This window comes from Temnothorax nylanderi, unplaced genomic scaffold (genome assembly GCF_030848795.1).
Source record: "Temnothorax nylanderi isolate EJ_2023f unplaced genomic scaffold, tnyl_v1.0 TNYL_tig0150_pilon, whole genome shotgun sequence".
Classification (NCBI taxonomy): Eukaryota; Metazoa; Arthropoda; class Insecta; order Hymenoptera; family Formicidae; genus Temnothorax; species Temnothorax nylanderi.
Window position 1 is genome coordinate 128,491 of NW_027249212.1, and position 22,247 is coordinate 150,737.

General features: G+C 34.9%; 3 protein-coding genes across 6 annotated transcripts in view; 1 reads left to right on the forward strand and 2 right to left on the reverse strand.

Moving 5' to 3' along the window:
- The window catches only part of LOC139777494 (uncharacterized), a 39,507-nt gene extending 24,728 nt beyond the window's left edge, over positions 1–14,779 (forward strand). The window contains exons 2-6 of one of the 3 annotated variants that reach the window (XM_071714959.1): positions 1,166–1,268; positions 3,360–3,545; positions 6,892–6,909; positions 7,634–7,802; positions 14,152–14,779. In XM_071714959.1, coding sequence (XP_071571060.1) covers positions 1,184–1,268; positions 3,360–3,545; positions 6,892–6,909; positions 7,634–7,779 — 435 coding nt within the window. In that variant the 5' untranslated portion in view covers positions 1,166–1,183 and the 3' untranslated portion in view covers positions 7,780–7,802; positions 14,152–14,779. The remainder of the gene's footprint in view (positions 1–1,165; positions 1,269–3,359; positions 3,546–6,891; positions 6,910–7,633; positions 7,803–14,151) is intronic. The other 2 variants (XM_071714960.1, XM_071714961.1) reach the window with 2 other exon arrangements.
- On the reverse strand, positions 14,748–16,745 carry Surf6 (Surfeit locus protein 6). The gene is made up of 4 exons (XM_071714956.1): positions 16,383–16,745; positions 16,241–16,288; positions 15,494–15,996; positions 14,748–15,253 (listed from the first exon to the last, which is right to left on the reverse strand). The coding sequence occupies exons 1-4, from the start codon at positions 16,507–16,509 to the stop codon at positions 15,032–15,034; spliced, it is 900 nt and encodes a 299-aa protein (XP_071571057.1). The 5' UTR covers positions 16,510–16,745; the 3' UTR covers positions 14,748–15,031.
- Positions 16,746–17,175: 430 nt separating this feature from the next.
- On the reverse strand, positions 17,176–19,917 carry LOC139777487 (uncharacterized). 2 transcript variants are annotated; one of them, XM_071714938.1, is made up of 3 exons: positions 19,833–19,917; positions 19,565–19,743; positions 17,176–19,434 (listed from the first exon to the last, which is right to left on the reverse strand). In XM_071714938.1, exon 3 carries the CDS (start codon positions 19,318–19,320, stop codon positions 17,563–17,565), a length of 1,758 nt encoding a protein of 585 aa, XP_071571039.1. In that variant the 5' UTR covers positions 19,321–19,434; positions 19,565–19,743; positions 19,833–19,917; the 3' UTR covers positions 17,176–17,562. The 2 variants fall into 2 exon arrangements, with proteins under 2 accessions (XP_071571039.1, XP_071571038.1); XM_071714937.1 differs by having other exon boundaries at positions 19,543–19,743.
- Between the last annotated feature and the right edge of the window lie 2,330 nt (positions 19,918–22,247).

Below are 22,247 nucleotides of genomic sequence, written 5' to 3' on the forward strand. Positions count from 1 at the left end.
ATATTTATTTGAAATTTATGTAGGAATTCATCAAAATCAACATTCGGTAAAAACAGGAAATTAGGAACGGAGTCTGGCAGGTTTACCGTACTTTAAGTAGCTCTTTTACATAATGTCATTTAAGGCGTTTTTAGCATCACCGAGAAAAAGATACTGAGATAACTCTCTGGCGGCTATGAATTATACACCGCATATGGGAAAACCTTTCTCACATTTTCTTCGTCCCTCGAGGTAGACACATTAAATATTAATGAGAAAAGTAATAACGCAGCTAAAATATCAGTGTAGCCGAATATGATACGCGGTGTAGCATTTTATTTTATTTTATACGATGTAATATATATTTATATATATATCTCCCTCTCTGTGTCAAATTATAATCTTTATTATATAAAATATAATAATAAATTTATATAGTAAAAATATACTTTGCTGTTATATTCTACATAAAATGCATTATATAATAAATCATATCCGTGAAATAGATATTCCTTCGAGCACAACGCGTAAAAATATTCGACGTCACGACATTGTTCACCGCCTCGCAAAATAATTTGAATCCCAAGGGTAACCGAGTAAATCCGACAATCGAACGAAGCGAAGAAATTCGATTCTTGCGAAGAGTCTCCGTGCGCTGCGGGCAACGGCAGCAATTCCGTGTCTCTGACGAGGCGCGAACGTCGCGCCAACTGATTCCCGGCGCGTGCAAATCGCACGTTGTAACCGGAGCTACGGGCTACCGGCTATCGATTCCAAACTCACCGACGAGCGACGAGCGCACCTCGCATTCCAACGCGAGAAACATAAAAATCGCTCGTCATTCGGTATTTCCCGATATAACGAATCGTCGAAGCACTCGTCAGAGATGACAGCGACATATATATTGATGAATTGTTGCATGACAAGACCTTCCTGATTGTATTTCGCTATAACTCTATTACCTGCACGCATCAGTGACGCTCGAATGTAAGAATAAAAAAAAACATGCTCCACAATAGAATCTCTCTTCAATTAAAATTACATTTTATTCTCTATTTCGTCTTCCCTGATGTTTCTCTCAATTCGCGACTATGCTCGACTTGGCAAAGGCGCGTTACATACCGAATAGGGATCAGAATGTATATCGAGGTCTGAAAAGTCAGTTCAAAGGTGCATTTCCATTCAGTTGCAGAACAAAGGGAAAATGTCGGCCGAGGTGAGAGCTGGTCGACCTACCATGCCCACGATTCCGCACTCCAAAAGGCCTACGATCTTGGTATATCCGACGGGTAAGGACACAAGCACCATGTTTCTAATTCTCTAATTCTCAGCCTGAATTACGCCGAAACTAAGTTCCACTTTGTTATACTTTGTTAAGAAAATACACCGGCACGGCGCGGGCGGCTCGTATCACGTATTATCTTGAGTGGCGGTAGTTTCATTTTGAAGACGCGGTATATTAACTGCGCGAAGGGGTTGACGTTTAATTAGACGCTTGTACGAAGTATTAGATCGCGCGCGCGGCGATGTTAAATTGCAAACGAGTAGCTGAAGCGGAGGGATTTAAAGAGGCGGAGAGAGACGGCGGATTGATAATGTAATTAGTGTCAACCGTTCGCCCGTTATACGGCGTGCTACGAATTAGGAGAAACACGAATCCACTAACAAGCGTTAGCGGTGTGATAATACAATAACGCAGCACTACTGTTATCCGATCGTTTGCCGATCAAAGGCTTTGCCTGCTATTAATTATTGATGTTTGCCTCCATTGTGCGATGACTTGTGAGATCATATACCGACATCTCTGAAGTAAAGGGATTCTACTCTCAAAGTAATTTGGAAATTATTTTTTTGCGCAATTAATGCAACTTAAGAGATTCGCAATTAATAGACCATTGATATTTAATGAACTTAGGGAGCATCTATTCAAGGGGTAAAGTACTTCGGCGAGACGACGTAGCTATTTGCGTCACGGTTTTCTGTTGGATTAATTAGTTGACGTTAAAACTTTGTACGTCTATGAACTTTGCGCAATCTGCAATCGGTGCTTCATTCAAATCCTCACAATAGCTCTAATTTGCAGCTACAGGACAACTGCACCTTCGAAAAACAGCGCGCGCACGTCGATCTAAAAACAAATCCTTAGCTTCACGAAACACGAACGACAATATGCGAAACGCGACGAGCACACAATACAAGAAACACGTCGAGCATTAGAATAAGCGAAATATGGAATATCTAATTTTGTTCACAGAATATGATATTTATAATTTTTAGAGAAAATTGTACATTAAAAGCAATATTCCTTACTAATCTTTTAAATAAACCAGATTTAAGCGTACACAATTAATAAATTAATAATAAATTATATATTGCACATGCAGCAATTAATAAATTAAAATTTGTCTTTCGATTATTTACAGTAAGAGCAATTTAATGAAGTCGAAAGTTGTATCTGGTCTAAAAGTTGTGTTGTATCTCGTTTTCTAGAAGTTGCGCTATCTTGATTAAAAGTTCCTCAAAAGAACCTGGCTTTTCTTTGCGTCGTGTAGGTAGAATAGCATACTGTAAAAGCTAAATTCAAGCTCTACGTATTACATACTAAGATAACGCTTAATCCGAAAGAGAACTGGGACACTTTTATATTGAGAAATGTCGACATTACTACATTATGCCTTATGCAAAAGTTTTAATCGAACAGTCCTGTCGTAGTTGAGAGAAAGTCAGGATTTAAGTTCTTTTAAATACGGACTGAAAGTCCAATCAGTGCCCATCTTAAGCCCCCGGCTTATAATACCCATTAATTCGATTCAAGTAACCAACTTCGCTCTTATTACACGCTTGAAAATTTCATGAACTGACAAACTTTCGAGAAGTGCATGCCCTTTTTGTCTAGTGATATAAAATCCGCTTCGTGACCCGGAATAATCACTGTCTAAGTGGCATATGCGCTTCATTAAAGATTCATGCACACAGATAACAAAAATAAAAATAGAACTGCGTAGCTTTTTGTGTATAAAGTCATATTTATGTGCCTAGTAAATCTAAATTGACATATCAACAATTAAATGAATTCAAACAATTTGATACGAGATCGTACAAACGATTGTGATGCCATCAAAAAAATAATCCTACAAAAACGGGATATTCCGAAAAATATCGCACCGTTAGTGTTCTAAACTTTTATGCTGAATAATAAAAACACCCCATCAAAAAACATTGTTTAAGTTATTAAAAGCTTCAACAATTACATCGCTGAAAAAGATAACACTTTACATTTGTGTACCGCGGGAGAGTTATATACGCGTGATGGTAATAAAAACAAAATTATTACTAATTCACCAAAGCCCTAGCTAACGTGACCAATTTGCATCTTTTAGTTACGCCGGAGAGCATAATCATACCCATCGTGTCCTGCATTCTGGGGTTTCCATTGCTGGCGTTGATGGTAATTTGCTGCCTACGGAGGAGAGCAAAACTCGCCAGGGAACGAGCCCGGCGAAGAAACTGTGATTTGGATCATGGCGCATTGAGCCTCGTCCGTTTCAGCCCGGTTCATCGCCTAGGTGAGCACCCACCGAGTTTAAAAGTGAAACTGGGACAGGCGCACACGCGGAACATATATATTTCGCTGTGTGAATAGGAACACTGAATAGAAACCAAATCGCTCGAGCAAAATTAAATATGCGATGCTAATCAACCGGATAGAACATGCGGTTGCGGGAAAATAATTAGACGTACCACGATATATGTCGCGAGGCTTTTCACTCTGTTGAAATTAATTTCATGAAATACCGTATCTGATATAAATTGCTTTAAAAATAAAATTAAAATATAAAATAATATATATCACGGTTGTCTTGATAAAATAAGTATAACAGTACAACTTGTCAATATTTATAACGGCGTGACATTTATTTGAAGATGTCGTAAATTTAAATCATCACATATTTATATAGAGGAAATAAAACACAACAGCGTTTGCTCTAATTTTTTTTCGTTTTAATAGTGACTGCGCTTTCTACCTCTCTCTCTCTCTTTTTCTCTCTACATTTTTTTCCACGACTTCCTGACAGAATACATGCATAACACGCAGGTACTCTCTTGTGACGGCATACAAATGCACTCGTATAGAGGTAATACCGGTCATACGCGACCATTGGAATAAACATAAAGAGGACGGAAGAGACTCTTCGCCAGATTCAATTCCGGTCTGAACATTCGAATTCCCATGTTCATGCACTGACAGTCGATATTTTTAGCTTGAAACTATGGCAGGCGCGCGTTTGTATAGCCGATTCGAAAGCGAATACTCGAAAAATTTCCAGTTGAACCCTCGCTCTTTTTAGCGCAAGATAATCCGGATATACAATAAATTGCTCCGCAAAAAAAAGAACGCGTGAAAGATGCATGAAATATTATTTCTGGATTGAAATCAGGTCGAATTATTTACCGATATCGAAACGCTATGACATTCGCATGCAAAATAATCGTAAGTCACAAAGGTCACGGAAACCACTTGGATGAATTTTTTACGACAAGAAGAAATTAATTTCTTATCAGGGGAAACCCCAGCACGCGATATCGCAACGCGGAAATGGATCTATCGTACACGTAGTATCAAAAATTGGATCTTACATCGTTCATTGATAATCCATTTCCGCGGAGTGCAACGCGGTGCATAAAATATGGCGCTCTGGAGCGCCGTTTCTCCCGTATATACCGCGCGACACCCTATCCGGACGCGATTTTATGTGTGCATGTGAATTTCCGCGCGGTCGGAATATGCATCGCGGATGACCACGTTATTATCTCTACTCCTCCGTTCAATATTTTTAAATTTGCCTTACATCGAAAAATTTTTATTAATCTGGTGTCCGATATTTTTTGCCGCGAGAAAACGACGGAGCAGCAGCAAATACATATATATGACGATAAACGTCATTTTCGCGTAAGACTATTTACATCGTTAATATACCTCAACATGGTCCATTTACATATTGTTTGTGGAAGTATCGGTAAACAATCGCGTAGATCGATAAACAAATTTATTCGCGATATCGTCACACTAAATCGCCTGCATAATGCTACAACGTATAAAATTAATAATATCACACGTGTGTTGTATAAATTATTTTATTTAATTCAGAATTGTGACAGACAATCTGGTAGAGAAGGACAGTAAATCCTTTTCACTTATTAATGGAGATATTATTTTAATTAATAGGTGATACATCCAGCAAATGAACGTATAATTAACAAAACTATCTGAACTTGTAATATAATAACGTAATAATATTTTACACAAATAATGCGTCATTAAATATCCCCAAAATTTGTAAGTACATTTAATAGAAGCATAATATAATTCGGAATTATTTATAGAACATATATATATATATATATATATATATATCTTTATAATTTTTATTACATAAACTGTTGCATATTTATTTTTATTATTAACTTGATATACCTGCATTTTCAGAATTTCTCAGCGTAATTTAAAGCTCGACATAGTAATATGTTCCTGCTACTATTAAAAAGAATCTTTTATAATACAATGTCAAAGAGATAGAATATTATTAAAAATAACGTAAAACTTTTAATTAAATTCTTAACAAATTCTTTCTCAATATACATGCTGATTTAATGCGATCTCTCTGTGCGTATCGACTAGCACAAAATAAATGACAAAATTTTAAAGCCGACGCAATGTACTTGATGAGTGCGGAAGAGCGGATTTATTTCTTCACGTAGTATTAGTACGGTCTCTCTCTTTCTCTCTTTCTCTCTCAATAGTTAACAAAAAAGTTTTTTATGTTGCTCGTCCCCGTAGACGAGCCACCACGTAAGGCATTGTGTCCGTTGCGATCACCATAAACCCTTAATTTACGACAATCCAGTCAACACCAGATAGTAGACGGTCGTTTTAGATCACTATTTAGTGCACACAGTAGTCGAGGCATAAAATTTACCGTCCGCAATATTCGTCTTCCAAACAAGAGATTGCCCGCCGAAAAGCAGAAGATAAATGCCCCCATGAATATCACATGAGTAGTGAACAAATTTAACTCTATCAAGCTTTTTTCGGTAGCTATTAATTTTCAGAGATATGAAAAAAAAAGATAAATGACACGCATCATCATATGCATAAGAAATTTTATCTGTATATGTTTTGAGAAATTTAAAGCTAATTCTTTTTCAGTAAAAGGTTAAATAGCATTTGTTTTTACATTATTTTTTAATTTTTTACATTGACTATCTTAATGATTGAATCTCGAATTAATTAAGGTAAAGTTAAATATAAATTAAAAGTTGAATGAAAAATAAGATTTTATTATCTGTTCGAGTTCTTGGTCTCTTATTTGCATAAAGAGCATAGAGAAAAATGATTGCTTTTTATAATCGCTTGTAATTTTAAAACTCTCCATGTTTTATTTTTGCATTTTTATCAAAAGAAGATTGGCTATAAATTCGACAAAAAATTCAAAGGTCAATTGAAAGTTTGTCGAAAATATCATCGAAGCCAGAATATACGCTTTCGTGAGATCGTGATATTATTAATTGTTTTGTTCTCTCTTATTTCAGTGTCTCTTTGCAATTAAAATTTATTTCTACGGGTGAGAATGCAATTTATGCGTGCGCCGCAACATGCGAAAAATGAACAAAAAGTTTTAAACAGCAGAGAGAAATTAAATCCATTTATTATTATTATATCAGGAAACTCCCTAATTCCGGTTAAAGAGGATTAAATTTCACACACAGCGTAAACCGTAAATCAGTTATCTAAACTTACCAGTTGAAAGTAACTTTTGTTTCATGTGAAGGAATGCATGTATAATTTAGAATAAAATTTTACCGTACAAAATTAATCCGCACTGAAAGGTTTATTTGTGTTGGCAACCGCAGCATCAAGAGAGGATTTAGGTAAAATATCATGTAGTTAATAGCATCGCTCGATTTCTAGAAATTTGACCGATATTTTACGACAATTAGCAATTTCTTTAGCATTTGGAAAAAGAACAGATTTTTTAAAATATATAATGTGCCAGCGCTTGTGGCTTTTCGTATCATACTATAGGATTTAATCGAAATCAAATTAAAACATAATTAGGTTTGTACAAGAATGAGATATAATATTATTTAGAACGCGATTATATTTTTATTGAAAACATTTAAATATAGATAGTGTATTGAGACACTTCACTGATTTTTACTTTTATTTTGTGAAAATATAGGCTCAACGCAACTTTTTTTTGTTCTTAGATTTAAAAAATGAGATAAAAGCTATGTTAGATTTGCATGGTTCGTTTAAATTAGCTTAGAGCCAGTGTAGGAATCTTAGAGATTCTCGTAGTTGATTTAAGTAGAAATTTCCGATGTCGAGAGCTTTGTCAATCGACAATCGACATAATGGCAAATCAAACGGCCGGTGGATATTCTTGAAATTCTCGATAATTGCGATCAGAGCAAACAAAGCGAATAAAAAGAAGGAACATATTTTAATTTGTGACACATTAAACGCATTCGCGTCTTTAATCGTCATAAATAAATGATTCTGAGGTCGTTGAAACTTGCAAGCGACAGCGCGAATGTGTAGTTAATAATATTTTTTTATGATGCGACTTACATGTCGTCGACATTCCCGCAGCTGGCGTCGATCGACCGGCACGTACGGTGTCCTTAAGGAGCGATAGAGGATCCCGAGCCTTCTCATCCCTGGAGCTGGACACCGTCGTCGAGGAGCGTTCAGATCCAGAGCAAAGCACGGCCCTCGAATTAAGTAGTCCTGACTAGCATCCGGACTTGGCACCGTCGAGGTAATAACGATGAGATACGTTAACATTACCCGCCTCACTCACTTTCTTATAAAGATAGGGGGGATATTATAGTATACATATAGTCGCCGATTACACGATACGAATCTAATTTCCAATCATTATTTCTTTCACAAAAATGCAATTTTAAAATTAATGAAAAAGAAATGTCTCATCGATGTGAACAATTGTAGAGAAAATAATTACATCAAGCTCGAACAGTGAAGCTGTGTTGTATTGCATCAATAACTGTATATACAAGCTGCTTTCAATTTACGGATTACGCGGCTAATACATCGTTAAATCGGACTGTCCGTTAATTAGCGGCAACCACAACGCGGATTTGATATTTTCTGATCGCGTACAATCGGATAAAAGACTACGAAGACATACAAAATGGCTATTTATTTTTCATCTATATCCTATGATGTAATAAGTCTCAAATTAATTTTAAATAATTTAAAACGTTTTCTCATAATACACTGTTTTCTTTAAAGTTAATTTAAAAAATAACAAACCGTTATTTTTGTACATATACGTGAAAGTTGTATTAAAACCAATCGCATCACTTGAAAGATGATTCGGACAAAGCTATGTGCATTAACAAGTGTACACTAACTCAATATGGATCGCGGTGAAATAAACGGCTTCATTAAAATGACAAACATCAGACTACTCGTTAATTAGCGATATACCAACAATTTGATTGATTTCGATAGTTTTCGCGAAGAACGCGCACGATTAATTAAAAGGCTGCGAAAACGTATGGAGTGACTACCTATTTCTCACATGCCTTATGCAATAAAAGTTTTTAATTAACTTCAAGTCGATATTTCTTTCGCGGAGAAGAGAAGAGAGAAAGAAAAGAATAAAATAACTAATCACTTAAATTTTTATACTAAATTATAGCGGATTTTTTTCGCATAAAAGGGAAAAAAGAAAGAAAATATACAATTTTAAAATCAATAAAAAAGAAAAAGTAACCAACTACATATAATAAATTTTTGTACTAAAGCATTCATACTAAACGAGGTAGTTCGAACGGAGGAGCTATGTGCATTAACAAATGTATGTATACAAGTTCCATTCGGTTCGCAAATCAAATGATTAATATTACGTTAAAGAGAGCAACAGAAAAGCACTAATTACATAAATAATTGTACTGAAATTAATCGTGTTAGTCGAGAAATAATTCGAACACAGCGGAACTATGTAGGTTAATAACAGTATATAAGCTTCATCCGATTTGCAAATTAAATGAGTGCTATTACGATAAAGCAACTAAAAAATAGCTAATTGACTACATAAATACTTGTATTAAAATTAATCGCGTCAATCAAAAAGTAATTCGAAATGGAGCAACGTACGTTAATAATAGTATACATACTCCATCCAATTTACAGAATAAATTATTAATATTACATTAAAAACAACAAAAAAAGAGCTAATTTTTTAAATAAATTTTTGTACTAAAAGCACTCATACCAAACGAGAGATAATTCGAATAGAGCTATGTGCATTAACAAATATATACAAGCTTCATTTGATTCGCAAATTAAACGATTAATATTACGAAGCAATTAAAAACTAACTAATTAGGTAAAATAAAAAAAAATAGCAAATTACGTAAACACTTATACTTTATACTAAAATTAATAATGTCAATCAAAAAATAATGCAAACGGTAGAGTTGTGTGCATTAATAACAGTATATGCATTCTACTCGATTTATAGATTAAATTAATACTACATTAAAGCAATGAAAAAAAAGATAGCTAACTAAATCTTTGTATTAAAAGTAGTCATGCCAAACAAGAGATGAGCTGAGCAGTGGAACTATATATGTATATGCGATAACAAATGTGTGCTAGCTCCAATCAATTCGCAGATCAAATAACGAATACTAATGTTAAACCGACAAAAACCAAATTGCTAATTATTAATTAATGGTAAAACGACGCCGGCACGCTCGGAGTTTTCCATTAAAAAAAAAACGCGCAGAAATGGATGAAAAAACCGATAATGTATGGAGTTTCTGCTTATTTCATATCCTACGTAATAAAAATCTCTAATTAACTTTGAATTGATATTTATTTTATAAAAGTAAATAGTTCTAAAATTAATAATTATTAGTAATTATTTGAATCTCAGTACTAAAATCCCGAAATTGAAAGATGATTCAAAAGGTAAAGCTCTGTACATTAATAATTATATACGACCTCCACCCGATTCACGGATTAAACGACTAATATCTCATTAATACTATACGACAAAAACGATACTGTCCGCTAATTAACGGAAACGCCGATACAATCGAAATTGATATCTTCTGCAACGAACACACGTGAGTGAGTAAAAGATTACAAAAAACCACGAATCATTGTATAAAACTATGTTTTTCTCTCCAGCTATCAATTTTTCTGTAGCTCTTTTTTTCTTGCGTTTGTTTACACACTAAATTTATTCGAATTATATGAGTAATCGTACGTGCGAGAGACGGTGCTAGTCGGACAGCAGTTACATCTGAAATCACAATTAAAACATTTATAATTAAAATCCATTTATAAATAAAAGTTATAATTAAAACGTATTATTAGTCATCAGATTAGAATTTTCTTCTTTTTCTCCTTTTTTACCGACGCCAAGAATTTTTCGTACAAGACCATTTCTCACTTTTTACCTCTCATATTAACGCGCAATGAAAATTTCTGATTAATTTCTAGTCATTTCTTTTGCAAGAGCGCAATTTTAAAATTAATAAAAGAATATCTCACGTACGGCCTTCATGCCGAAGTCAATCAAAAAGCGATTCGAACAATGGTGCCTATATGTTCACTGATAACTGGTATGAATTCCAAAAAAACTCACAGATAATTCATTGAACCGAGGAAAATCGAGCTATCTGCTAGTGACTCCCTTGACACGATTCAAGACGCGATATTTCTCGAAAGAAATAAAGAACCACGAAAACTCGCGAGCGTCACACAAAACTACATTTTGCTTTTTTTTCTTTGTTTCTATTGTAGCACCCTAAAATCCAAATTACACTGTTAAATTTGTAGTATTGAATTATATTCAATTTGAGTAATTCTTAACCATTCTTATAGATTGTCGCTGCTTTTACTCAACATGTCGTAAATTTAATTAGAACAATGTTAATAATTAACTAAACCAATAAAGTTAATAATACTGTTTTGTTAAAATAATAAATTTCGACACACATGGTAATTAAAAATAACAAAATGTTATTTAATTCTATAGGTATTGCTTTAAATTTTATCAAATTAAATTTAATATTTAACAGTGTAAATCGTATAATATCTGATCGATTGACAATTGTACGTAAGAGCTAAAACGCTATAATGACGTCGCGTCAGGACACTTTACGATTTATTTCTCCCCCCATCCCTTTTTCGTCGTGTGAATTTTTCTGAAATATGGAATGTATGGAATGACCTTTTATCTCTCATTCGTTCTCACGTTCTCAATCAGGCTAATGCAATCCGCGTCGATGTTTCTTTCGGAAGTGCAATTCTAAGAAATTCTAAAAATTAAACAAAAGAATAGCTTACCCGTGATGCCAAAAACCGTCGCGCCAATCGACAGGCGATACGAATGATGACGCCCTGTGTTCTCTAACAACAGCGTACGAGCTTCGAAAAATATCCGCGTTTTATTCGTTGGACCGAGAGAAAAATCGAACTGCCCGTTAATTAGTGGCACCCGCAACGCGATTCAACTCTATATGTTTCGCGAAAAAAACGTGCACGATCGGATAAAAAACCGTGAAAATTCGCGAGCGTCATACGAAACTACGTTTCTCTTCGAGTTTCTTTTTCTCTTTCCTTGTTTCCGTTAGCAATCTGAATTTATCCGAATTAGTCGAATCGTATGATACAAGGGAAACGCACTGATTGGACGACGATTGTGTACCTAACAATAAAATAAAATAATTACGGCAATGAAACGGCGCCGGAATACCTCAGAAGTTTTCCGCCCAACTGTCCCTCAATTCTCACAAATGTTTTCTAAGGCCGGGATGATTTTATTTTTTACCCGTGCTCATTTAATAAGAGCAATAAGGATTTCAGTTGATGTCTTTCTTCGACGGCAATGCGGTTCTAAAAAATTAATAGAAAGTTGTCCTAGAAAGAGTTTTTTTCTTCTCCCTTCTTTTCTAGCTTTCACAAATATTCTCGAAGACCGAGATGATTTTTTTATTTCTTATCCATACTTATTCAATGAGAGCAATGAGGTTCTCGTCGATGTTTTTCTTTTTTTGACAGGAAAACACGATTCTAAAATTAATAAAAAGTTTTCCTAGAAAGAGTTTTCTTCCTTCTTTTTCTTTCCAGTGTCACAAATATTCTCGAAAAGTCCAGGGGTGATTTTTTATTTTTTTTATCTATATACTTATTCAATAAGAGCAATAAGATTCTCGATGTTTTTCTTTTTGGACGGGAATACGATTCTAAAATTAATAGAAAGTTTTCCTCCCTCCCTTTTCTTTCTAGCGTCACAAATATATTCTCGAAGACCGAAAGAGTGATTTTTTTATTATCCATACTTATTCAATAAGTGCAATAAGATTCTGGTCGATGTTTTCTTTATTTGGCAGGAAAATATGGTTCTAAAATTAATAGAAAGAGATATCTCACCTGTGAGCCTCGAGCCGAAGGCAATTATCGCGTTAATCGGCGTGGATTCGAATTAACAACCGAGCTAGATGCATTGGCGATCGCATACGAGCTTGAACCGACTCACAAAAAAAGGCGCTGGAATGTTAATAGTTTTCCCTCCCCCCTCTTCTTTCTAGGGCCACTATTTCCAACGTCTGTTAACTTCTAACTCACTGTTAACTTTCAAAATAGCCATCGCAACTTCTATTATAGCTATTCCGAAAAGTTAACGGTCGGGTAGAAGTTAACAGAGGTTGGAAATATTGGCCCTTATCGTCATAAATATTCTCGAAGACCGGAATGATTTTTTATTTCTTATTCAATAAGCCAACGAGACTCCAGTCGGTTTTTTTCTTTTTTGACAGGAAAATATGGTTCTAAAATTAATAAAAAGAGATATCTCACCTGTGAGTCGTGTACCGAAAACAATTGCATTAATCGACGTCGATTCGAATTAACAACCGAGCTAGATGCATTAGGCCCGGTCTACAATGGATGTCGTAACTGTCGTAAGTCGTGAGTCGTAAGAAATTGACCAATCACAGACGAATTTTAGGAGAATAATCAACTAATGATTGGTTAATTTCTTACGACTCACGACTTACGACAGTTACGACATCCATTGTAGACCGGGCCTTAGGCCCGGTCTACAATCAGTCGTATGTCGGAGTCGGATGTCGGAACGTAGCCGATGGTCCAATGAGGAAAATTCGTTTTTAAAAAAGAAATTCTCTCATTGGACCATCGGCTACGTTGCGACATCCGACTCCGACATACGACTGATTGTAGACCGGGCCTTAGCGATCGCGTACGAGCTTCAACCGATTCACAAAAGCGATCGATGCTTCGTCAGATCGATGAAAATCGATCCAGCCGCTACTCAACGGCACTCGCGACGCGATCGGACTCGATATTTCGCGAAGAGAACGCGAACGATCGGGTAAAAACTCGCGAGAAAGCGCGAGCGTCACACACACACACACACACACACACACACACACACACACACACACAAAACGTGTCTCTCCCCTCGCTTCTCCACCGTTCATCGACGAATTGAACATTTTTTCGTCTAGCACGTAACGTACTACGTAGGGGCACGCTGATTGGTCGACGCGATTGCGATTAATTTAAATTCACATGGCAGTTGAAGTATTGGAAAGGGCGCAATTTTCAATCCAAATTATTCGAACTTACATGTAAAAATAGAGTAAAAATTCTTCAGCGCGGGATTCCTTTATCGAATAAAAAAATGTCGATACACGCTGGCTTCTATCGCTCACCTGACGAATATTCATCAGATCCATCAAATTCCATAACCGATAGATATTGATGATATTTCCGATGCATCTCTTTTGTTAGTGAAATATTTTTTGCCGATAGCACATAAAAGAAAGCGAGGATAACAGGATATAAAATAGAACAAGAGATTAAAACATATGTATAAAATAAAAAGTAAGAGACGAATGAAATTTTAAAATAACGTAAAATATAGAGTAACCGAGATGTACAAACTATATAAAATATTTATTTGTGAGATTTAAAGGAATATCTGCACTATTCGAGATGGCGACTTATTAGCATGTCGAAACTAATTTAACGTCTCCGTAATGAATATGTTAATCAGTCAATGTGTCTTGCAGATGTGGTTGCATTATTCCCTGTTCTTGCAGGTCCCCACGACCATCGAAATCCTTGGCGGTGCCGTTGCCTGTGGATCATAGCCCGTTATGGACAGCTTTGACACACGCTAATGCGGTCTCCGCGGCGTTAGGAGATACCTAGCAGGAGGTGGAAGACGGCAGCTTAATCGAAGCTCTCGTCCTGGATCTGCCAATCATTTACTGACCGGCCTCACTGAAAATAGACGTCTTAATGGAGCATCGGAAGGAAGCCGGACGTCCTTACTCAAGTACTACCATATCGCGATGAAGATCGCGCGAAATATATCAGAAAAAAAAAATACAATACCTCTGTGTCGAGAGAGAAGTAAATAAAACAAGTTTACAACAAAGCGATGTTCGCAAAGTAGAGCATCGTACGATCCTTTTGTGTGAATTTGTGTGCGTATGTATGTATGTATGCGGCAACTAAACAAACTTACGACCGAAATTTTATACCATTTGCTCGCGATTTACCTGCGAGTAGAGCTTTTTACATGACAGTTACAATCCAAAACGTATCCGGTCCTACTACTGTAGGAAGTAGCTGGTCTAAGAGACTAATATATCGATGTAAATACAGATTTTTAATTAATGTACAAACGAAATTACATGAATAAAGTTATTATTCGTGGCTGTATTATACGTAAATTGATATTGTACACAAGTAGGTAGTTCAATGTACACTTTCTTTTATAAACATTCCACCATTCTAGCCAACAAATATAACATAGTATAGAATAGTTTTTCTCTATTAGATCGATGAATAGAATGATTATCGGCAGTCAAGTATACATAGTTAATTAAACAAAATTAAAAAAACTAACTATCCTTAAAAACGTAAATTTTACAATGTAAATTTGATTCAAATTATAGCTATGTAAAAAAACGGTTAAAATCCAGATACTATGCGTCCTTTTTTTGCCGCCTTTTTCAATTTATTCTGTTTCTTCTCCTTCTTCTTCTTCATAATATTTTCTCGTCGTTTTTCTTGCCTTTCCTGCATAGATTTCTGTACGTTCTCTACCCTGGAATTCCATTTCTTTGCGTTGTGTTTCTTTTTCTGCTCGTTTCGTTTTATAGTACGTTTCAGCAACTCAGGATCGTCTTTAATCTGTTAAATAAGTATAATATAAACATGAATTAAAGACATAGAATAAATTTATATGTAAAGAACAAACTGAACAAATAATATAATGACAAATTCATAATATATAATACAAAGAAATTAGCTGATGCAAAATATAAAGAATTTATAACAAATATGTAAATAAAATTTTTATATTTTGTTAGACACGGCGATATTAAAAAGCAATTTTTCTTATGAAATAAGCATGTCAAGGTAGGTACATACTTTTTCACCAGATGCTTTCGCCAACGCAGATTTCCATGCATCTTTCTCTCTAATGTCTTCAGCTTTTTCTTTGTCGCCCAATTCTTCCAATTGTTTCAATTTTTCTTTTTTCTGTTGCATTTGTTGTAACATCTTTTTAGGGTCATTCTGACTCTTAGGTAGTTTCTTCTTTACGCCAATCTCAGAGAAGTCAAATTTACTGAACACCATTTTACCTTCCGAATTGAAAACTGGTTTTGGTTTCGGTACTTTTGGTACTTCCTCATCTTCCGTCTTTATTTTACTACCACTAGCTGTATTCTGCTCTATCCTAGCAAGCTTCTTCTGTACCAAACGTTCTTCTCTTTTCGTCTTCTTCTTGATTCTATTTTTCAAAGTTTTCTTAAGAAGTTTCTGTTTATAATCCAACTTTTTGACCCCCTTTAATTCCTCCAATTTTGCATGTAACTCCTCAAAGGTATGTGCTCTCTGAGTTTTCTTGCCTGGTATAGTGAAAGTCTTCGCTGCAATAGAAAATACAGTAAAAAAGAAAATCAGCAATAAAGCTTGCAGAGAATAAAAATTTTCTTTTTGTTTTTGATAAACGAACAAAATGCAAACTTTCTTGAAACAAAAATTATTATCTGAGTGACAATTTTAATTGCCATCTTTTTGTATTGCACTAAAATATAAACATAAATAGAATTTTATTGGCTAGTAGACTGAATTCTGCACAATCATCTTGAACTTTTTACATAAGTGACTAACCTTTTTTTGTAGGCTCTTTCTCCTCCGTCGCTGGATAATTTTTATCAGCTAAATAAAAACATAAAATATCCATTTAATCATCACGAAAAAATGTAATCATTTAAAGTTTGGAAATTATATTATTTGATAAAAATATAGTCACCCAATTCACGCGTCGACAGAGGCATTATAGATAATAGATACGATATAAATTGATCCTCTTTCTGAAGCTCTTTGCGCGCTTCCTGAGCTTCCTCTTTATTGAAACCCTTCGACATTGTTAATTGCATCTTCCTCTCGGCTCACGTGTACTTCAAAGAGAATGTAAATAGTTTTATCTGAAATAGGTTATGTTGCCCAAGTGCTACAAACCTTGAGCATGAAGATAATAGATTCGGCATGTTCACGTTTACTTTTCTACATATGTCGATCGAACACGAAAGAGGGAAAAACAAGAAATAGATTCTTAAAAAAAGAAAGAAATAGATTCCTCTTCCATTTTTCATCGGTTCGTTTACTTTACGTTGAGCAAATAAGAAAAAAAATTTTATTTCACAATTTTGGGATAAATATAATAATGTATATATGTATATTATATTTATCCCAAAATTGTGAAATAAAAAATATATATATATATATAATTAATATTAATGTATACAAACAAATTTTTTTAATAGAATTTTTTATTTTAATTCTTATCTCTTCTAATTTTAATAATTTTTCTTTTTCTAATATTTGACTTTTTGCATTTTGATTACAGAAAACATAACATGGCGCAATTGACAATTAACAGGAAAACTGAGGTTAGAGCTGCATACACAACTTTTGTGATTTAAAGTGATTTAAACAATATAAATAAATATAAAATCATATTGATTTCTGCCATGCCTAAACGAATGAGAGGGAGAGGATACAAAGAAGAGAGAAAAAGAAGAAAAAGCAGAAAAACAAAACGCTTGTACAGGTAAGGATTTACACTTTATTATTAAACTATTCGTTATTAAACTACGTTATTAAACTAAATTTATCCCTATAAGAAGCAAGCAAATTGATTTTTCATAATCCATCCATCAGATACACGCACAAACACACACACACACACACACACACACACACACACACACACACACACACACACACACACACACACACACGCAATCGTTTTCATAATACATTATAGTTTATTTCGCGAGCTAATATTATTCCATCAGACTTTATCAAAATTACACATACGTGTTACATCGAGTCTATTTTAATGTAAACTAAACAATCAGCTGTTACCTTTATGGCAGAAAAAAAAATCCTTACAAAAATGTCATCATCTACTACTAAAAAAGACCAAATTATTTACAGATAGTTCCGTCTATCAATCGTGATCTTTGTAAAACAATCAGATTCTTTCCAGCTAAATCAAAATTATCAAATTCTTTTTCGACAGCTACCGCGTCTTGTGCAGTCTCAAAATAAACATGACAGTATCTTAAATCATTTTCAGGGATCGTCTTCACAAGCGTCGCTGAAATTGGACCGTACTTCTCAAACAAATGTAAAATGTAATGTACACCATACTTTGCATGAATGTTAGCAACAATTATTTCTTGATATAATTCAGGTAAGGCGTTCCTAGCGGTCCCAGTTAACATATCGTAGTGCATCGTATCAGATTCATTCAACTTTGCTTCTGTGTCAGAAATTAATGCCGGTATTTTGTGATCACGTGTGCCAGCTCGCATTTTATCCATTTTGATATCTGTCTCAGTCTTTATTGAAGGATATAATTTAGTTTCTTGTTGCTCTTCTCTCATTACTCGATCATAAGCTTTGTTACTCATGGGATTCTGTTGTATTGAAAATGAGTATTGTTCATTGGACATCTGTGGACTTGTCTTCTTATATTTGGTTTTATTTTCATTAAATTTATAGCTTTGTCTTGAACTGCGAGAGGCAGTGTCTGAAGAATAGTCGGTATCTTTTAATTTATCCAAACCAGAAGTTTTCGTATTATAATTTGGCTTTTCTCCGTTTTCTGGAGATCTTTCGTTATGAATGGAGTTCGAATTAAATTGTTTGCCAGTGCTAAATGTCCTTTGTAAGGTATCTTCTGTCCTTGCTGCCTGCCATGGACACAAACTTCCTTGATCAGTTGGTTTTGTTCCACTCATTTCTGCACTTGCTGCTGCCTGCCATGGACACAAACTTCCTTGATCAGTTGGTTTTGTTCCACCCATTTCTGCACTTGCTGCTGTCTGCCATGGATTCAAACTTCTTTGATCAGTTGTTTTCGTTTCAGTCATAACTTTATTTTTTTGTGGTAATAAGGTTATCACATTACCATCGCGTAGACCTTTTATACACCTCATTACTTCCTCTTGTGTTTTATATTTTACAAATCGAAGTCCATTATTTTCACCACCAGGATATATTGATACAACATTTCCATAAGGTGAACAGAGCTTCTCTATTTCATCTATTTCGAGTCCTTTCCTGTTTGCAAAATGTATGGTGTAAGTATCGTCTTTTGATAGCCTATAATATTTTCCATAATCTATTGTAGTATCTGAGGAATTAGTCTCCTTGGAAGTTTGTTGTTTTGAAAATAATGAAGATTTTTCATTAAATACTGACGATTCTGATTCGCTGCCTCTCACATTTGGATTAGGTTCATGCATAAAATTTTGATTACTCGAAAAGTTATTAGGTCTATTATTTTCGTTAGAAGTTCTTTTACGAGGTGAGTTTTCTCTAGCGTTTGGCAAGTTTTTATTCAATTTCTTGTCGTTGTTGAATGTTTTTTGATTTCCCGTTCTCAATGCCTGCTGTTGACTTGAATCTCTGTTCTCCCATTTTTTTATTTTACTCCTTTCTGGTAATATCTCTATGTTACTGTCTTTCAAGCCGTTTAAACAGGCTATTGCTTCTTGCAAGCTTCCTAACTTAACAAATGTAAGTCGAGTGTCATTTTTACCAAAGTTTATGCCTACAACTTTCCCATAAGATGAAAATGCCTTCTTTATTTCAGATATATCGAGTTGATCCTTGTTATAAAAATGCACAGCATAACTCCCATCTTTATCCTGCTTATAATATTCTTCGTAAGCCATTGTAGTGGTTGTGGTTAATTATTCTTCCACCAAATATGTCTTCTATGTTTCTTATTATAAGAAACAGTACGACCAAAATAGGTTAGGTTCAACCAAGTTCTCAGGTCTTTCCACCTAAAATCATTTCAATAAAATTAGCATAAAAATGTCTTTCTCCTTTACTTTAATACATATAAATTAACCTCTTTGTCCTTATCAAGTAAACAAACAAGTTTCTCTCACCTGATTACAAAAAACTGCTTACTTTGGCAACGATTTCTCGCAACGAATGCTTCTGGCCGACACGCCGGTCGGGCAAAAACTATCCTGTGGCGTCCTGTGCTAAACGTTACTCGAACGCACAAGCCTCATTGTTGGGAATAATCTTGATTGGTCTATTATGTAGTATTTAATCAAGTTTCTCCTGTTGTGCATCTAACATACCTATATGTACGTAAAAGCCCATTATATTCGGATTTCACTCGTATGCTCAGTATATTCGATTTTATAGATAACTGAAAATATATACTCACGATAAAATTAGGCAAAACTCCGCAAAATCCACGACAATGGCATTAACCTACGTAAAGAACCGTTCCGGAAATGGCCAAACCCGGAAATGAAATGTTGAGCTAGATGTCGAACGCGTCGCGTCTAGGCTACGTTCGGATTCCCACCCGAGTGCTAAAAATCCTATAGTATATGTCACGTGCACTATAGATTTTCAGCACCCAGGTGGAGAATCGGAACGCACCCCTAGATATTTGAACATCATGGGTCCGTTCCGTTTCACGCATATGCGCACATTTTCTATAGTAAACGTTAAGCCGTGATCAGACTACGGATTGGGATTGAGATTGGATTGAAATTTAATCAATCAGAATAAAGAAAACTAACTTCAAGTTTAGTGAACTTTGCTCTAATTGGTCAAATTTCAATCCAATCTCAATCCCAATCCGTAGTCTGATCACGGCTTTACGTATGCTATAGGCTGCGGTCCACTTAATGCTACAAATGCTTTGGAGGCTTTGGAGCGTTCTTCTTCTCCTTCTTTCTTCATTGAAAGGAAAGAGAAGAGGAATGCTTCGAAGCATTTGTAGCGTCAAGTGGACCGCAGCCATAGATAAATGCGCGCATATGCATGAAACGGAACGGACCCCATGACAGATGTAGCCGATCCGATGGTTTTTTTTTTTCCCCCAAATAGGTACGTTAGATTTCCCGTACTATCAGCACATTTTGGAACGCACTCAGCGTTCGACAAATTGCAAAGGAGAAAGAAATTTTATTATAAATTTATTAGAAATTAATTGCGAATTTGGTTGGAATTAATATGCGCACTGATGCAAACATATATTAAACATATATTAAAAGCCATGTTGTTTTAATTTAAATGTAAAATGCAAATAATGTTTCGACTAATAAAATTATGCCTGATATTTTACCAAACAGCATAATGAAGTGTATTAAGAATTTCGCGGTTTATTAGATATATTTACATTAAACACACATCTTTATGTTGATTTGTGTATGACGATTTTAACTCGGAAACGAGCGCCTGGCGATTTTTGTTCTTTTTTTGCATAAAATAATGGTTACTTAAGGTGATTTTTACACCCCAATTAAAAGTCATTGTTATTAATTACATATTTACGTATTTCTAATTGTTCGATAATTTATTAGTATTTGAGGATAATATGTATATTTACTTCACATTTTCTGAAAAAAAGTATTGAGAGACCAAAAAAATATTTTTTTAAAAACGAAAGAGGCACATTAAGATTGCTGTGATGTGAGCTTAATTTTTTAAATACAAGGGCTCGATTCTTGAATTCATTCGCGAGAGAAACGTATGCGCAAATTCTGTTCTTACAGAAACGTTGCAAGTTGATTGGTCAAAAGCCATGCGATAGCCAATCGACTTGCAATTTTTCTGTAAAAACAACATTTGCGCATGCGTTTCTCTTGCGAATGAATTCAAGAATCGAGCCCGAGGGGTGTAGCGAAAACTCACCCCAGGCTCAAAATTCCCGGGTTTGTGCACTAGTGACTAGTGCGTCCAATCGAATTCGCTATAATAAGATGCAGTAGAAATCTAAAGAAACAAATTATACGCATTAATGGAAAATAAAAGAATGAACATTATGCGATGTCAGATTAATTGACGAAAGTACGTCAAAATTTTTTCTATCTGTATATAATCATGAGGAATGGAGAAGAATGGTAATTGCTGATTGGCTACATAGCCAGAGTTTCTCGGGATCGATTTTATGTATCTTGAAACGAGGTGAAAATTGTTACAAAAGTGAAAAGATTTATTAGATTTCGACAAATAAAATTGTAGATTAGTGAATTTCTTCCTCGCTTTTGTAATTTTTACATCGTTTCAAGATATACAATTGATTTCCGGGGCCTTATTCTCGCACACGATGTGTCGTGAATATCATACTTTGCAACCAATAGCATACTTGCAAAGTGTGATTTTCTAGTGACATTCATGAAATGTCGTATGCGATATTTTTCGAGAATAAGTCCCCTGAGGGTCGATTATTACGTATCTTGAAACGAGGTGAAAATTACAAAAGTGAAGGAAATTCACTAGAGTATCTACGATTTCATTGGTTGAAATCTAGTAAATCTGTTCACTTTTGCAATTTTCACCTCGTTTCAAAATATGTAGTATGTACATCAACCCCCCGATTGCTTGATTTAGTAGAAAAATTCTAAGCAACTTCGATTACTATAATCGTTGTATCGTTCATTAAAAAAAATTTTGATTAATGCATGTTATTTGTAGTCCATTTATATGATGCGCCAATTACAAAGAAATTACATTCCTTATGCGGAAGACATGCGTGGAATAATAACATTTATCGGAAAAGGAAAAAAAACGTTATCGCGAAACGTTATCGGAAATAATTCGTAGGAGGGCGCCACTAGATTCGTTC

What these genes read in the sequence shown, in the direction of transcription:
- Surf6 (XM_071714956.1), bottom strand. Translation starts at nt 16,509, where the DNA reads ATGCAATTAACAATGTCGAAGGGTTTCAATAAAGAGGAAGCTCAGGAA. An exon ending in TCTGTCGACGCGTGAATTGG is followed by an intron (nt 16,289 to 16,382) that starts GTGACTATATTT and finishes GTTTTTATTTAG; the next exon opens with CTGATAAAAATTATCCAGCG. An exon ending in GAAAGAGCCTACAAAAAAAG is followed by an intron (nt 15,997 to 16,240) that starts GTTAGTCACTTA and finishes TTTCTATTGCAG; the next exon opens with CGAAGACTTTCACTATACCA.
- LOC139777487 (XM_071714938.1), bottom strand. Translation starts at nt 19,320, where the DNA reads ATGGCTTACGAAGAATATTATAAGCAGGATAAAGATGGGAGTTATGCT.